Source organism: Leptodactylus fuscus, chromosome 7, assembly GCF_031893055.1.
Source record: "Leptodactylus fuscus isolate aLepFus1 chromosome 7, aLepFus1.hap2, whole genome shotgun sequence".
Taxonomy (NCBI): domain Eukaryota; kingdom Metazoa; phylum Chordata; class Amphibia; order Anura; family Leptodactylidae; genus Leptodactylus; species Leptodactylus fuscus.
The window spans coordinates 141,343,773-141,361,871 of record NC_134271.1 but is presented as its reverse complement, the minus strand read 5'-3'; the positions used below and the strand labels follow the sequence as shown (position 1 = coordinate 141,361,871).

Below are 18,099 nucleotides of genomic sequence, written 5' to 3'. Positions count from 1 at the left end.
ATGCAAATGTGAACTGGGCCATAGGGGGGATGCAGTATCCCAGCATGTCCACTAAACAGTGGACATAGCCGTGTTGTTCCAGCTCTGTATACTGTTTCTACCCATGCCTTCTGGTGGAGGTGGCAAATATCGCCCTCCTACTGATCTGATATTGATGACCAGGAAACCCCTTTGATCCAACACTGGTCAATGTGAACTGCACTATAGACAGTGATACTTTATATCAATGTGTAGTATATGGCACATTTAGGAAACTTCTTGACACTGAATGGTCATATTACTTGACTGGTATAAGGCAAACTGAATTGGGGAGTATTATGGTGGCCCAAAGAAGAATCCTCATCTTCCATCTTCCCAAAGTTTTCTCCCTTCCACACATGTTTTACTCCGGGACCATTACAAATATTCATTTGATCAAAAAGAATAAGTTCTCCAGGGGTCTCTATCTACGACACAATAATAGACCTCAAAGACCGTAGACAACCTAATATGCCGGTGCCACTAGGGTCTAGTTCTTATTAGATCTCATTGATGGACTAATGTTTGCATAGAATGATAACATTACAAGGCAACAAAAAGTTAACATACCCTTGTCTTATGTTTATGGCCGGTGGGGCCTCAGGGTCATTTCCCCCCAAAGAACCCTAGTCCAATAAGGTGAATACGTACCGTACACAGTGACCGTAAATGAGGAGGATTGTAATCTTCCATTTATATCTGTAATTTCTATATTGTACACCCCGCTGTCCGCCATTGTCAGATCCTTTATGGTCAATGTAAATAAGTTATCAGCTATTACTAGACGATCCCTGAACTGAGAAGGATATAGAAAATAAGGTTTCTCAGTAGTGTCCAGGATTGAGATACGTTCTCCATTCTTATATTTCCAGGTGATCAATTTTACTGTTTCCATCTTCTGTGAAGGAGAATACGTAAGACTGACAGATCCGTGTAGTATGGCCGGCTTGTGGACTTGGATATTTGCTTCTCCTCCTGCAAATATAAAGATGATCTCAGTTATAATATCTGATATATAATGACTCTAAACCAAAGCATTTCCCATTCACTTCAGGCCATTCCAATGATTTACCTAAGACATCCCTGAAATTATCTGGGAACATCTCTGTAGCAAATCCTGTGTCCTGTCCCAATTATAGGACAGTCTTACAAAACATGGGGTGTCGGGAGATATAAGAAATCATCTATATCCCATGATGGGCCATAAGGGCTGTTATTGGGAATACTCATAATGTCCCAGAAATAAGCCATCTAGTGAAAACCTCTGTCATGTGAATAAGAGGGCTTGTTACTGGATCACTACCGGTAAATCTGCCCCACTATATTGCGCCCTAGCTATCATAAATCAAAAAATCAAAGTGGAAAAACACACTACAGGCTGATCCAACTTTGATGTAATGTCCTTAAAACATGTCAGTATGAGGCTGAGTAGTGTGTGTGGCCTCCACGTGCCCGTATGACCTCCCTACAATGCCTGGGCATGGTCCTGATGAAGTTGCTGATGGTCTCCTGAGCGATCTCCTCCCAGACCTGGATTAAAACATCTGCCAACTCCTGGACATTTTGTGTTGCAATGTGACACACTGGAGGCACTACCAGGAGACAGGCCAGTACACTAGGAGGCGTTGAGGGAGCTGTAGGAGGGCAACAACCCAGCAACAGGACTACTACCTGTTACGTTTGTGTCTGAGTCCAGACCCAGATTCCGGATTGCAGGTTGCACCGCTAAGGAAACAGGGGAGGGAGACTATCCCTGGCACTACGGTGGCTAGCTAGGCCCTGCCTACGGGTGGTGGTCAGCTGCCCCCAAGCTAGTCTTGGCCCCGACAACTCCTGGCTCTCTAGCACGAAGACCTAGAAGACAGATAGGGCAAGAGCTATAGGAGAGCTAGGGACTGGGGATTCTAAGGTGGTGACCCCTACAGAAATCCAGGTGCAGCTGCAGACAGACAAACGGGCTGGGAGGTGCTGGACAACAGACACGCAGCACAACACAAAACAAAACAAGAAAATGAGGAGAGGGACAGTGGAGAGGTGAGGAAAGGGTAAACACAGGACTGGGGAAAACACTGGAACCCAAAACCTCTCAAACCACAAGAAAGTGCCAGGCACACAGAGCAGAAGGATAGGGTGTAAGGGAACAAACCAGATACACACAACAGACAACTCTCACACCACTTCCTAATCAGTTGGAACTTTCACCAAAACAATCCTCCTCTGCAGCCAAGAATCCTAAGGTGTAAACCACGAAAACCGGCAACATGTGGAGCCAGCCCTCTTCCTTAAAAAGGCCCCAGAATCCTCCCATAGGATGATGGCAATATTAAACACCTGAGGTTCGATTCCTGGAACCTCAAGTATGGTAAGAGGACTGACACCAATACCAAACCAGATGGTCCAGTGGCAAAGCAACCACCAGCAGAACACATGAGCCTGGATCAAATCCCCAGCTGACACACACACCAACATATACAAACAACCAGGTCATGACACTACCTCCGCCTTTGTGCAAGGAGCAACAGGAGGAGCACTGCCATAGCCCTGCAAAATGACCTCTAGCAGGCCAGAAATGTGCATGTGTCTGCACAAATGGTAAGAAACTGACTCCATGAGGATGGTATGAAGGCCCGTTGTCTACAGATGGGGGTTGTGTTCACAGCCCAACATCGTGCAGGACGCTTGGCATTTGCCATAGAACACCAGGATTGGCAACTTAGCCACTGGCACCCTGTGCCCTTCACAGATGAAAGCAGGTTCATATTGAGCACATGTGACAGACATGGCAGCGTCTCAACGCAGGACATCCATTTCCCTCAAGTCTGAAACAAAGCCGTTATAACCCCCATATACAAGAACAGAGACCAATACAACCCCAACAACTATAGAGGGATCTGCATCAGCAGCACACTGGGGAAACTTTTCAACAGCATCATCAACAACAGAATCCTCACCTTCCTCACACAACACGGGGTCCTCAGCAAGAGCCAAGGAGGGTTCATGCCAAACCACCGCACCAAGGACCATATCTACACCCTGCACAGCCTCATCAAGACCCATGTCCACAACACCAGAAGAGGCAAGATATTCACCTGCTTCGTGTACTTCAAGAAGTCATTTGACTCAGTATGGCACCCAGGCCTACTCCTAAAACTCCTAGAGAGTGGAATAGGAGGAAGAATGTACGACATCATCAAGAGCTCCTACACCGGAAACCAGTGCAGTGTGAAGGTGAATGGGAAAAGGACCGCATACTTCCAACAGGCCTGAGGGGTCAGACAAGGCTGTAGCCTGAGCCCAACGCACTTCAACATCTACATCAATGAACTGGCTACAGCCCTGGAGGCCTCACCAACCCCAGGCCTCACCCTGAACGACCGGGAGGTGAAGTTACTGCTATACGCCGACGACCTGTCTCCCACCGAGAAAGACAACCTAGACAGCCTGGCAGTACTGGAAAAATTCAGCACCACATGGTCCCTTCCCATCAACCACAAGAAAACCAAAAGCATGGTATTTCATAAGAAGGGGCACAACAAAGCCCCCATCCTAAAATCCACACTGGAGAAAACAACAGCTACACCTACCTGGGGCTGGAGCTCAGCCAATCAGGAAGCTTCAAAGCAGCAATAGCAACCCTGAAAGGAAAAGCCTGCAGAACCTTCTACGCCATCAGAAGACAACTGTACCACCTCAAACCACCGGTGAGGGTCTGGATGAAGATATTCGACGCAGTCATCGCCCCGATCCTTCTCTATGGCAGTGAGGTTTAGGGCCCAGGTACCTACCCAGACCAGTCAAAATGGGACTGTAGCCCAACAGAGACCCTCCATCTGGAGTTCTGCAAATACCTGCTCCATGTCCACTGCAACACCTCCAACATGGCCTGCAGGGTAGAGCTAGGCAGGCTCCCCCTATAACTCACCATACAGAAGAGGGCGCTATCATTCTGGACTCACATACAGGGCAGCAGTCCTGGCTCTTACCACCACCAAGCCTGGCTAAGCCACAGAACTCAAAACAAACACGACATCCTTCAACCAATCAACTGCCAAACCAAAAACACCAACAGATGATGACCAAGGCCCAAATAAAGGCGACCATAGTGGCAAACAAAGAACAGTACATCGAAGAATGGAGAAACGAAATAAATAACTCCAAAAGACTCAATATATATCAGTCACTGCAAAGGGACTACACCATGGCCACCTACCTGGAGAGAATACCCCATCCCAAACACAGACAGACCCTGAGCCGATACAGACTGAGCGCCCACAACCTAGAGATTGAAACGGGGCGATACAGGCAGACGTACAAGCCACGGGAGAACAGATTGTGCCAACACTGTGACCAAGGAGCCCTAGAAGACGAGGCCCATTTCCTGCTACACTGCACCAAATACCTGGAGTGTGTCAAGATGAACACATTGAATCTATGGACTGGCCCACCCGTTCACCAGCCCTGAATCCGATTGAGCACATCTGGGACATCATGTCTCGCTCCATCCACTAACATCATGTTGCACCACAGACTGTCCAGGAGTTGGCAGATGCTTTAGTCCAGGTCTGGGAGGAGATCCCTCAGGAGACCATCTGTAACCTCATCAGGAGCATGGCCGGGCATTGTAGGGAGGTCATACAGGCACATGGAAGCCACACACACTACTCAGCCTCATTTTGACATGTTTTAAGGACATTACATCAAAGTTGGATCGGCCTGTAGTGTGTTTTTCACTTTAATTTTGGGGGTGACTCCAAATCCAGGCATCCATTGGTTAATAAATTTGATTTCCATTCATGATTTTTGTGCGATTTTGTTATCATCACAATCAACTTTATACAGAACAAAGTATTCAGTGAGAAGATTCCATTCATTCAGATCTAGGAGGTGTTATTTGAGCGTTCCCATTATTTTTTGAGTCTTCAGTAGGTTCCCATCTTCATGAGGACAGATGGTTCCCCGCCCTATGCCAGAAGTTCCATTCACTTCCAAGATAGCGAGTCCCATGTGATATAACTCAGAAATCTAAGGTTCAGGGAGAGGGCTCGGCTTCTGTCAAATTCCAGGAAGCAATTAAAAGGTTCATAGTAGAAGAAAGAACATGTTGTAACATCTCTGCTCCATCCGTGGTCGCTTTAGTGAAGTTTCCAGAGAATTTTGTGGGCAGAGCAGGACGCAGGGATACAGAAGCCACTAAAGAGAAGATCCCTGAGTCATTCTATGCCCTTTATACCCTCTCTTTAATTTTGCTTGGAGTGTTCCTTTAAATATTACTCAGAACTTCTCCTTTGTGGCTCTATTGCTTAATTCCTGGGACCTATTAGCCTAATACACAGAGAAGAAGAATATAGAGAAGAGTTCAATACTAAAGAGGAAGAGAAGTCAGAGGAGATATAATCTAATAAGGGAGAGATGACTCTATGCAGTAATGTGAGCTGTGTGTAACCTATGTGTATGAGTGGTGTGTGTGCAGCTTATACGTCACTATAACGGCAATGCGGTATTTATGCAGCACGTACACAGCGCCTAAGTGACCCATGAGCCACATGTGCATTACAGCATACCTCCCAACGTTCGAAGAACAGAAAGAGGGACAAAATGTGTGCGCACACAGTTAACTGCTGCAAATTTAACTCCTCCCCTGTTTACATTGACTCCACCCATTCTCATTCATTTTTCATGTGCCCCCACACAGTATAATCCTCCTACAGTCACCCGTAAATTATATGTCCCCCCTCCATCTCTGCCCCCAGTTTCATGTCCTCCCTCCATCTCTGCCCCCAGATTCATGTCCTCTCCATCTCTGCCCCAGTTTGATGCCCCCCATCTCTGCTCCCAGTTTCATGTCCCCCCATCTCTGCCCCAGTTTGATGACCCCCATCTCTGCTCCCAGTTTCATGTCCCTCCATCTCTGCCCCCAGTTTCATGTCCTCTCCATCTCTGCCCCAGTTTGATGCCCCCCATCTCTGCTCCCAGTTTCATGTCCCCCCATCTCTGCCCCAGTTTGATGCCCCCCATCTCTGCTCCCAGTTTCATGTCCCCCCATCTCTGCCCCAGTTTGATGCCCCCCATCTCTGCCCCCAGTTTGATGTCCCCCCATCTCTGCCCCAGTTTGATGCCCCCCATCTCTGGCCCCAGTTTAATGTCACCCCATCTCTGCCCCCAGATTCCTGTCCCCCATCTCTGCCCCCAGATTCATGTCCCCCCATCTCTGCCCCAGTTTGATGCCCCCCATCTCTGCCCCAGTTTCATGTCCCCCATCTCTGGCCCCAGTTTAATGTCCCCCCATCTCTGCCCCAGATTCATGTCCCCCCATCTCTGCCCCAGTTTGATGCCCCCCATCTCTGCCCCCAGTTTCATGTCCCCCCATCTCTGCCCCAGTTTGATGCACCCCATCTCTGCCTCAGTTTGATGCCCCCCATCTCTGCCCCCAGTTTCATGTCCCCCCATCTCTGCCCCAGTTTGATGCCCCCCATCTCTGCCCCCAGTTTCATGCCCCCCCATCTCTGCCCCAGTTTGATGTCCCCCCATCTCTGCCCCCAATTTCATGTCCCCCCTCTTTCTCCCCCCAATTTCATGTCCCCCCTCCATCTCTCCCCCCAATTTCATGTCCCCCCCCTCCATCTCTGGCCCCAGTTTCATTTCCCCCTCCATCTCCGCCCCTAGTTTCATGGGCCACCCCTAGTAGCTGCGGGGAAACGAGCGAAGGGTGAGTAACACTGGTTTTTATGTTTTTATGTTAAACCTTGAGGGGAAATTGAGGGGGAACATAATGAAGTCTTACTCATGGAGTTGTAGGCGCGATGTGAGTGATGTCATCACATGGCGCCTACATCTCCAGATGCCAGATCGTAGCGGTGAAGCAGGAGCTGAGCTGTGACAACTCCTACTTCACTCGCCTGTGTATTCAACTCATCTGTGTCCAGAGGAACCGGGACATACCTCCCACCGACTAGGACCGCAGGAATGTCCCGCAGAACCCGGGATAGTTGGGAGGTATGTTAGGGGGGCTCACATATACTTCTTACACAGGGGTCCTCTGCAGTCAGTGACGTCTTCTGAGCTGAGTTCTGGATTAAGAAAGCTTTGAATACTATCTTATAGGTAAAACTCGCCATGCCTTACAGTATATATGTCATATAAGGGGAGATGTAAGATAATATAAGAAATTATATAGTTATTAACCCCTTATATTACATACAGTATACAGAAGTAAACGGTATTTACCCCATCAATCTGTCATCACTTCAAATGGGGAAGTATTACAGCGGATGGGAAATACAGAGTTTCCATGAAAATGGGAAGTAAAGGGTTATCTATATAGTCATATAACCCGAGGAGTGTTTCCAGGATACATCAATGGCTATATAATGTTTAACCTTTGGGGACTGGCCGTTGGGACCTTGACCGGTCAGTAGAAAGAATATCTGCAGCCTCTTTATTGCACTAGCCAACACAGCACCATCTAATCTGTGTGGTTGTATCGGGTACTGCAGGTCATTACTACTAACGCTACAGTAATGGAACTGAGTTGCAGTACCAGACCCAGCCTTATGGTGAGGGTGGCGCTGTGTCCAGTGCTGAAGTGAAGGGGCATATATGTCTGCTTTAGTGTGAAACTAGTAAAACCCCAACTTCTTAGTCTGCACTATGTCGTGAGAAGACACATAAATGTGGGGAGAGGGGCGAGTTCTTATTAGGAAATTTTGGTCAGAGTTACAGTTACAGAGCCATACCACACTAACTCATAAAGGCAACCGTCAGAAACAAAAAAAAATGGCAACCGCATCGGTGCAATAGCTTCCTGCAATGGGGCGTGGCTGGATCAGCTGATCGTGCGGGTCCAGTTGTCCGATCCCAACCCATTGGATGCTGATGGCCTGCCCTGAATTTTTAATTCTATGCCGCTATTATATGTCATTCATTTCTATCATATCCATGGCAAATGTTTTCATGGACAGCTTATCCTGCCCGTATTTGCCAACTCTTCTTGGGTGTAAGGAAGGTCTCTCCATTTTTAAAGAGGCTTATGGAAACTTCCGGAGAATTGGCCCCTATGTATATATCCATCGCGTGTTGTATTATGGCGGTATTCTCTCATTACATTATTATCTGTACGGGAGACGACAGTGGCTCAGACACTTCATGGCCGCACACTGAGTGTCTAGGAGCCCCTCATACAGACCACAAGGCATCCTGTGGGTTCACAAGGCTAGACATGTTCCGGACTCAAAAATGGTACATACATTTGCTATATAGAGTCAGTAAGTCTAGAACATGTTATGCAAGTGACGTGTCAGCTGCAAAATTGGCAAATCTCAGTCTATTGTTAGGCTTAGTGGTCAGAGACAAAATTGCACAAGTGTTTTTTTTTTTTTTTTTTTTAAATACATGGGGTAGAGGTCAATATAAGTGACGGTACAAGTCACAATCCAACCTCAGGTCTGCCCTGTGTGCTATTACGAGGTGGATATACTCATATCTTGTGTATTTTCTAGGTGTTTACAGAACATGCAAACAATTCCCATCCTGTTTTGAATGGATGAAACATTTCTTCCTGGAAGTGCAGAAACAGATGGCGACTGCGGCTGTGGTCACATGATGTATTTGTTTGCCACGCCGGCTGCGGTTGTCATTACTGAATTATTTATTAGGCCTCTGTAAAGCTAGAATCATTATCTTACCCCTGTAACACCCGCTACCTGCCCCAGAACTCACTACTACCCTCCTATTTGTGTCATTCGTCCTGACTGTCCGTGTCTCTCCCTGTTTCGAGACTAACATTAGTCATACAGACAGACTAAATCGTACAATGCCATGTTTTTTGCTCATTTACTATTTCACATATATCCACACAATGCAAACCTGTATAGACGCGGGAAAATAGGCAATTTTATGAAATGATAAGCACTATGTATTAACCCCCAAATGTAAAGCACCATGGAATTAATGGGGTGTTATAAATAATAATAATAATAATAATAATAATAATAATCTCTGTACTGTGACATCACTGTGTGTATTATCCCTGTACTGTGACATCACTGCGTGTATTATCTCTGTACTGTGACATCACTGTGTGTATTATCCCTGTACTGTGACATCACTGCGTGTATTATCTCTGTACTGTGACATCACTGCGTGTATTATCTCTGTACTGTGACATCACTGTGTGTATTATCCTGTACTGTGACATCACTGTGTGTATTATCCCTGTACTGTGACATCACTGTGTGTATTATCTCTGTACTGTGACATCACTGCGTGTATTATCTCTGTACTGTGACATCACTGTGTGTATTATCCTGTACTGTGACATCACTGTGTGTATTATCCCTGTACTGTGACATCACTGTGTGTATTATCCTGTACTGTGACATCACTGTGTGTATTATCCCTGTATTGTGACATCACTGTGTGTATTATCTCTGTACTGTGACATCACTGCATGTATTATCCTGTACTGTGACATCACTGTGCGTATTATCCCTGTACTGTGACATCACTGTGTGTATTATCCCTGTACTGTGACATCACTGTGTGTATTATCCTGTACTGTGACATCACTGTGTGTATTATCCTGTACTGTGACATCACTGTGTGTATTATCCTGTACTGTGACATCACTGTGTGTATTATCCTGTACTGTGACATCACTGTGTGTATTATCCTGTACTGTGACATCACTGTGTGTATTATCCCTGTACTGTGACATCACTGTGTGTATTATCCCTGTACTGTGACATCACTGTGTGTATTATCCTGTACTGTGACATCACTGTGTGTATTATCCCTGTACTGTGACATCACTGTGTGTATTATCCTGTACTGTGACATCACTGTGTGTATTATCCCTGTACTGTGACATCACTGTGTGTATTATCCTGTACTGTGACATCACTGTGTGTATTATCCCTGTACTGTGACATCACTGTGTGTATTATCCTGTACTGTGACATCACTGTGTGTATTATCTCTGTACTGTGACATAACTGTGTGTATTATCCCTGTACTGTGACATCACTGTGTGTATTATCCCTGTACTGTGACACCGCTGTGTGTATTATCCCTGTACTGTGACATCACTGTATGTATTATCTCTGTACTGTGACATCACTGTGTGTATTATCTCTGTACTGTGACATCACTGTATGTATCATCCCTGTACTATGACATCACTGTGTGTATTATCTTTGACATCACTGTGTGTATCTCTGTACTTTGACATCACTGTGTGTATTATCCTGTACTGTGACATCACTGTGTGTATTATCCTGTACTGTGACATCACTGTGTGTATTATCCCCGTGCTATGACATCACTGTGTGTATTATCTTTGACATCACTATAACTTTTATCTCTGACATCACAGCTTACTGTTATGACATCACTGTACTAATAATCTTTGTGCTTTGCAAAAACAAAGATAATTCAAAATGTGTAAGTCCAGATTTTGCTCCTGAAGATGATTATAAAAGACTCCTGTTTTATTCCACACTTTGCTACCTATGGTATATAGCAGTGATGGAGAACCTTTTAGAGACCAAGTGCCCAAACTGCATCTCAAAACCCAATAACTTATCACAAAGTACCAACATGGCAATTTAACCTTAATACTGTGCGGATCCTCAATTGTGGACAGTTACGGACGGTCTGTAATAATAGCACTTGTCTGCTATAAAACAGATACTATGTGATAAAAATAGGGAAGGGCCCCCACACAGTACAATCTGCTCTACAGTGACCGATACACAGTACAATCTGCTCCACAGTGACTGACACACAGTACAATCTGCTCCACAGTGACTGATACACAGTACAATCTGCTCCACAGTGACTGATACACAGTACAATCTGCTCCACAGTGACTGATACACAGTACAATCTGCTCCACAGTGACTGATACACAGTACAATCTGCTCCACAGTGACTGATACACAGTACAATCTGCTCCACAGTGACTGATACACAGTACAATCTGCTCCACAGTGACTGACACACAGTACAATCTGCTCCACAGTGACTGATACACAGTACAATCTGCTCCACAGTGACTGATACACAGTACAATCTGCTCCACAGTGACTGATACACAGTACAATCTGCTCCACAGTGACTGACACACAGTACAATCTGCTCCACAGTGACTGATACACAGTACAATCTTCTCCACAGTGACTGATACACAGTACAATCTGCTCCACAGTGACTGATACACAGTACAATCTGCTCCACAGTGACTGATATAAAGTACAATCTGCTCCACAGTGACTGATACACAGTACAATCTGCTCCACAGTGACTGATATAAAGTACAATCTGCTCCACAGTGACTGACACACAGTACAATCTGCTTCACAGTGACTGACACACAGTACAATCTGCTCCACAGTGACTGACACACAGTACAATCTGCTCCACAGTGACTGATACACAGTACAATCTGCTCCACAGTGACTGACACACAGTGCAATCTGCTCCAAAGTGACTGATACACAGTACAATCTGCTCCACAGTGACTGACACACAGTACAATCAGCTCCACAGTGACTGACACACAGTACAATCTGCTCCACAGTGACTGACACACGGTATAAGCTGCTCCACAGTGACTGATACACAATACAATCTGCTCCACAGTGACTGATACACAGTACAATCTGCTCCACAGTGACTGATACACAGTACAATCTGCTCCAAAGTGATCCCCACACAGTGTAATCTTCTGCAAACTTGCCCCACACAGTATAATCTGGGTGCCCACAGCGAGGGCTCCGAGTGCCACCTCCGGCACGCATGCCATAGGTTCGCCATCATGGGTATATAGCATGCATACAGCACACACCATGTTATACCCCTGAGTATCTCATCTGGCCTTTTAGAATATGAAAGGCAGGAAGCAAACGCCGGTTGTTTTGTAGATTATTCTGCAGCCCTGTATACATAGAATTGTTTCCCCGACCTCTTTATGTCAATTCAATAACAACATTTTTACTACAGAAATGTAAAGGTTTTTCCTGTATCTGGCGCCCGGTTATTGTACTCACTTGCCTACACTGAGCGCTTTGCTACTATTACCACATTAGTCTGCAGTCTGCTCTTTCTTCTGTTGTTTTTAACCTGAATTTCCTCCAATTGTTCCATTAACGGTGACCCTCTTCTGCTTAACTACGCCTCCGCACGCCACAGTGTGCATCGATTGTATCTGCTGGTGACATTTATAGGGTTTTCCCCAAGAAAACTACTAACCATAAAGCTGGTTATTCATCTTAAAAATAGTTATTGGCTGAAGATTTGGTGCATTTTTTAAGCTAAAACCAGGAGTGGAAAAGGTAGAAGTGTAAGAACTTGCTAGAGAACTTCCCATTCCTTCTGTAGCCATTCTTAGCACAAAAGAGAGCAACAAAATCGCCAAAATTCTGCAACATGGGGCCTCAGCTTAAAGGCAACTAGTGGGCAAACTGGGAGTTTAAAGTGTAAGTAAACTTTCTGGCAACTTTTGATTTTTTTGACAGTTTTTGTGTCATTAATAAATTTGGTAATATACTTTATTAACAAATTTTGGCTCCTTTCTGTGAAAGCCTACATTCTTCCCCTTGCTTCTATATTGAGAGGTGTTCCAGCCTCTTACTGAATGTTACTGTCTATGGAATACACAATGTATTGAGAACTGTTCCGGCGTCTCACTGAATGTTACTGTGTATGGAGTATGGGTTGTATTGAGAACTGTTCCGGCCTCTCCCTGAATGTTACTGTCTATGGAGTATGAACTGTATTGAGAACTGTCCCGGCCTCTCACTGAATGTTACTGTTTATGGAGTACACAATGTATTGAGAACTGTTCCGGCATCTCACTGAATGTTACTGTGTATGGAGTATGGGCTGTATTGAGAGCTGTCCCGGGATCTCACTGAATGTTACTTTCTATGGAGTACGGGCTGTATTGAGAATGGTTCTGCCCTCTCACTGAATGTTACTGTCTATGGAATACAGGCTGTATAGAGAGCTGTTCCGGCCTCTCCCTGAATGTTACTGTGTATGGAGTATGGGCTGTACTGAGATCTGTTCTGCCCTCTCACTGAATGTTACTGTCTATGTAGTACAGGATGTACAGAGAGCAGTTCCAATCTTTCATTGTACTCCATATACAGTACCATTCAATGAGAGACTGGAACAGCTCTCTTTACAGCCTGTACTCGATACTCAGTACCATTCAGTGAGAGGTTAGAACAGTTCTCAATATAGCCCATACTCTATAGACAGTAACATTCAGTGATAGGCTGGAACAGCTCTCTATATAGCCCATACTCCATAGACAGTAACATTCAGACTGTATTGAGAGTTGTTCCGGCCTCTCCCTGAATGTTACAGTCTATGGAGTATGGGCTCGGAGTACGGGGCTGTGTAGAGAATGTTTTATAATGTCCAAGATATAACTATTTGAAGTGATCCTCCCCTACCCTCACTTTGTCTACTCTAAGCCCATACTCCATAGACAGTAACATTCAGTGAGAGGCAGGAACAGTTCTCAATACAGAAACAAGGGGAAGAGTGAAAAAATGCAGGATTTCACAGAAAGGAGCTAAAACGTGTTAATGAAGTGTATTACAAAATGTATTAATCATACAAATACTGCCAGAAAATGAAAAAGTTGTTCGAAAGTTGAATTACGCTTTAAATAATAGACATTTACTATCACATAGGATCTAAAATTATTCAGCTGATGACAAATCAACACACATCACGCTCACTGACGCATTGACTTTTATCATCGCTTGGAACATATCGGCCTTTGTTATAACACATTTGTTCCAAAATATAATTGATGATCCAACAGATTCCATGAACAAAAAAAAAAATCAAAAAAAAAAATCAATGATTCATTTACAGGAACCTAGATATTCAAGGGGAGGTATAAGATTTAAAAGAAAAAAAAAAAAGTAGGTTTTTTTTTCCAGTTATAACACTCCATTTCTCGAGTGGATGAATCCTGTATAGTAATTAAGTCCCAATCACTTGAATCATGTGAATCTGCAAATCCAGATACAGCCCGTATATATGCATACATCTTAACTATCCCAGATTCAGCAGGACAGTCTGGATTCTGGGTCCTGTCCTGGTTTTAATCCATTTGTGTCATGTTAGGGTGACTGTAGGCACATTATACTGTGTGGGGGCGCAAAAAGAGAAATGGATGGGAAGTATCAGAGGATCTTGTGGTGGGCCCAGTTATTGGTCCAGCAGAAGACATCCAAATTTGAAGGTTACTACCGTATATTCTATTTCCTAGGAGTTGTTGGGGAGCGTCTAGAATCATTTTATCTGATGGGTCCATGGACCCTTAGTCCGATTCTCAAATACTGACTACATTACTTCTTTCTTCACACCGACCTACCTAAGGAGAGTCGAATTCCCGTTCCTGCGTGTTTGTAAAGACGCAGCCAAAGAAAGCACACTCATGGGATTCGTTGTCATCTGTGTTTTACTACACACATCAATCGTCTTGGTGGGAGGCAAGACACGGTGACTGTCCAGTTCTCGCAGAGGTTTGCGTTAAGTTCCTACAGGTTCTGCCTCTCAGATACACGCTAGGTTCGCTATGCTTCACTTTGGAACAGTCAAGGTCAATTCCAGGATCACAACACACAGACGGATCGCCAAAACGGAGCACCAGACACAAAACTCAAAATCACAGGGAAGCCTTCACTTATATGAGATTTTTGCCTCCTGGCATGACTATAAGGTATCAGTCCATAGCATGTATAGGATATGGCACGTATGGCATGAAAAGGACACCGCCCGCCACATAACCTATAGGCACAAATGGGTTCTGACTGGTTAGAATCATTGTGCCACCCTGTTTCAAGAAATTGCTCTAGGTTCACACCTCTGTACGTCGGAGAACCAAAACATGCACAAATGGAGCCCAAGGGACCTCATTGACTGTAATGGGCTCCCTTGGGTGTCTGTTTTATTTTTTTTAATACTTTGTGAGGGGGCTAATAAGGCATTATAGTGTATGGGGACACAGAGGGACTGGGTGGGATTGGACTGGTCAAAGGGGGCATGGATGGGGTTACAAGTATGGCATAACAGTGGAAAACCAAAAAAAAAAAAAAAAATCAGAATGGGGTGGAATAAGCCAAAAGCAGCACACCATATGTGTATCAGGTCTTGTAAGGTGTCTTTTTTTTTTTTTTTTTTTTTTTGGGGGGGGGAGAATAGATGTAGATTTTATTTATACAATTTTGTGGAACATCTAATGTTTTGATCACTTTTTATTCGAACCAGCACAAAAAAATAAGCAGAGGGATGGTCTAGGATTGGGTATGAGCTCAGGGGGAAACAGTCCACAAAACAGCAGAGACCATGAGCAGGTGCCAAATTTAAAGCCCTGACATCCGCTATACTATTATAGGGGTCATTTGGGATCTATAGCAATATTGACATCTCATTTGGCAACTATGTTAACCCTTTCTCAACATCCACTGTAAAAGGATGTCGGGAGCTGAGTAGCCACCGTGGTTCCCAGGTCTCCGCTGTATTATATAAAGGAGATCCGCTGGCAATGCCTGAGATCAGTGCGTGCACTTATTGTGGGCATTAACCCTTCTGATGCCTAAGTCAAACCTGACCAGGGTACCATTTTCCGGATGGCCCATGGGCGCGGCCACCTTAATGATGATCGCTGCCCTGGAGCAGGAAAACTAGGGAAGGCTCCAAGATGTGTCATTAGCAAACATTTTCTATCTAGTATAGGGATATTACAATACATTGCTATGTATTAGAATTGCAGTTTATTGTTTTGGTAACCAGACCCCCGGGGGGCTGACGACCGCTTGGGGGTCAAAAATAAAAGTTTTTTAAAAAATATATATATATATTAAAAGTTTAAATCACCCCATTTCATAGTTATATAGTTGCATAGTATATGAGGTTGGATAAAGACATCAGTCCATCAAGTACAACCTATAACCCTACAATCCCTACAGTGTTGACCCAGGGGAAGGCAAAACCCCCCATGAGGCTCATGCCAATAGCCCTAGATCAGATCTAATAATAATAACCACAATAATAATACACTAATAATACAATCATAATATACTTTTTTTTTATATAAGGCCAAAATTTTCACAGCATTTTCCAAATTAAAGCATGATATAAATAAACACAGTAAAGCATTAGAAATGTTATCAAGAAAAAGTACATCTAGGCCAGCAAAAAAAGAGGCCTTTGCATGGAAATATAAAAAACGTAGGGGTGTCAGAACGTGGTGGCTCTGTGAAACACAGTTTTTCTCAAATTTTACCCCGTTCTGAATTTTTTCACAATTGGAATGTTACCATTATGAAGTACAATTCAAGCTACAAAAAGGAAGCCCTCAAAACAGAAAAAAATTTCTAAATCGAAAATTGAAAAATGGCATTGGCGGGAAAGGGTTAAAGGGTTATTGAGCCACATAAACCCCTTTTGAAAGCGGCCAAGGCTGAGTTGATATCTACGCTGGGTTGTCCAACTTTCTGGTTGAACCTGGCAACCGATAGAGCGGTCAGGTTATTTTTTTTCTTCTTAAATTTACATTGATGGTGATACAAGACAAGATACAGCAGAATCTTCTGTCTGATGCTGCTTTTCCATTGTGTTGATCCTCTGATGGATAAGAATAACGGAAAACAAAGCATGGGTGGAGCCGGTTGTGGAGGTGCAGTTTGCCTAAACTGGCTTGGATGCCAAAATACCTTTCCCTGCCTTAGGATATTCGTGTGTGGGGTCCGACCCCTGCCAGAGAGCTGGAGCGGTGAATGGTATGCAGATGTATAGAGTAATGTAAACAGTGAAGAGTATGGACCCTACAGACAGTTGATCCCTGTGGGTGCCAAGATTCTGATCCCTACTGACCTTATATTGTCCTCCTATCATAAGGATAGGCTATCAACATTGGAAAACAGGAAAACCTCTTTCAACGCTCAGAATCCATCCATGGCGCGCCCTTCAGCGTGGTCAGCTGATGCACACAGTGCGGACGCACTCTATGGAGCCTCCCTATTGCAAACTATTAAATGTAACATTTAGTGATTTGTAACCTTTGTAATACATTTTTTTAAAATTAATAAAAATAAAAAATCTCAATATTAAACATTCGCTCTATGGTATTAGTTAGAGTAACAAGGACTGAAGTCATGATGATTGTTTTTGACACCCGCAGTAATATTCTTCTACAATACGAGCAATCATCCCATAAAAAAAGAGAAACCATAAAGATTAAGCTTGAAGGTTTCTCGCACAGGAACTTGGCGGTATAAATAGGAAGCACGATATTAACCCTTCACAGATAGAAGACACTGAGTTCACACACTTATTTACCCTTTGCTCATGGCTGGGGTGAGTTTTAGAGTCATCCCAGATGTGCTTTAGGTCTGTATCAGTCTATGAAGCGGCTACCGGAGCCCGTAATGCAGGTCTATGGAGTAATAGGGACCCTTGATGGTGCCCCTGGTGACCGAGTCACATCCTTTGTCTATATATCTATAGGGGAATGTTCTGTATAGTACTCACCTACAGAAAACACCATCAGAGCAATAAGATCAAGAAATATCTCCAGCTTCATGATGATACAAGCAGGACAAACAATCCAAAGACAAAGGAAAGAAGGGAAAGTTCTTCAGCCATAGGACAGCTGCAACTGAGAGTCTCCAGGCTGAGATCTGCTGTGCATGCTACCACTACCCCTCCCTCTTCCCTTCTGCACGCGTCATCTGATACAGATCCAGGGTATTTCGGTATTTTCACAGACCACACACCCTTTAATAAATGTAGACTTCAGACTAGACCCCCTAAGCGAATACAGCCCTATTGATGGCCTAATAGACCAAACACCCCTAATAAATACTGAACCATGTGCTAGATATAGACCCCCTACTCTAAAACAGACCCTAAGTAACTATACACCAACGATCAATCCCACTGTAATACAGACTCCAGAACAGAGCCCCCAATTTATACAGATCTCATGTCATATACCCAAAATGAATATAGATACCAAAACAGACCCCCTTAATAAATAGTGACCCCTTAAACAAAATA

The 18,099-nt window shown here is 44.2% G+C and overlaps 1 protein-coding gene across 2 annotated transcripts in view; it reads right to left on the bottom strand.

Moving 5' to 3' along the window:
- LOC142214281 (SLAM family member 5-like) overlaps positions 1 to 17,673 on the bottom strand; it is a 34,149-nt gene extending 16,476 nt beyond the window's left edge. The window contains exons 1-2 of one of the 2 annotated variants that reach the window (XM_075283181.1): positions 17,572 to 17,673; positions 670 to 993 (exon numbers count right to left, since the gene is read on the bottom strand). In XM_075283181.1, the coding sequence (XP_075139282.1) occupies positions 670 to 993; positions 17,572 to 17,623 (376 nt within the window). In that variant the 5' untranslated portion in view covers positions 17,624 to 17,673. The remainder of the gene's footprint in view (positions 1 to 669; positions 994 to 17,571) is intronic. The other variant, XM_075283182.1, reaches the window with a different exon arrangement.
- Between the last annotated feature and the right edge of the window lie 426 nt (positions 17,674 to 18,099).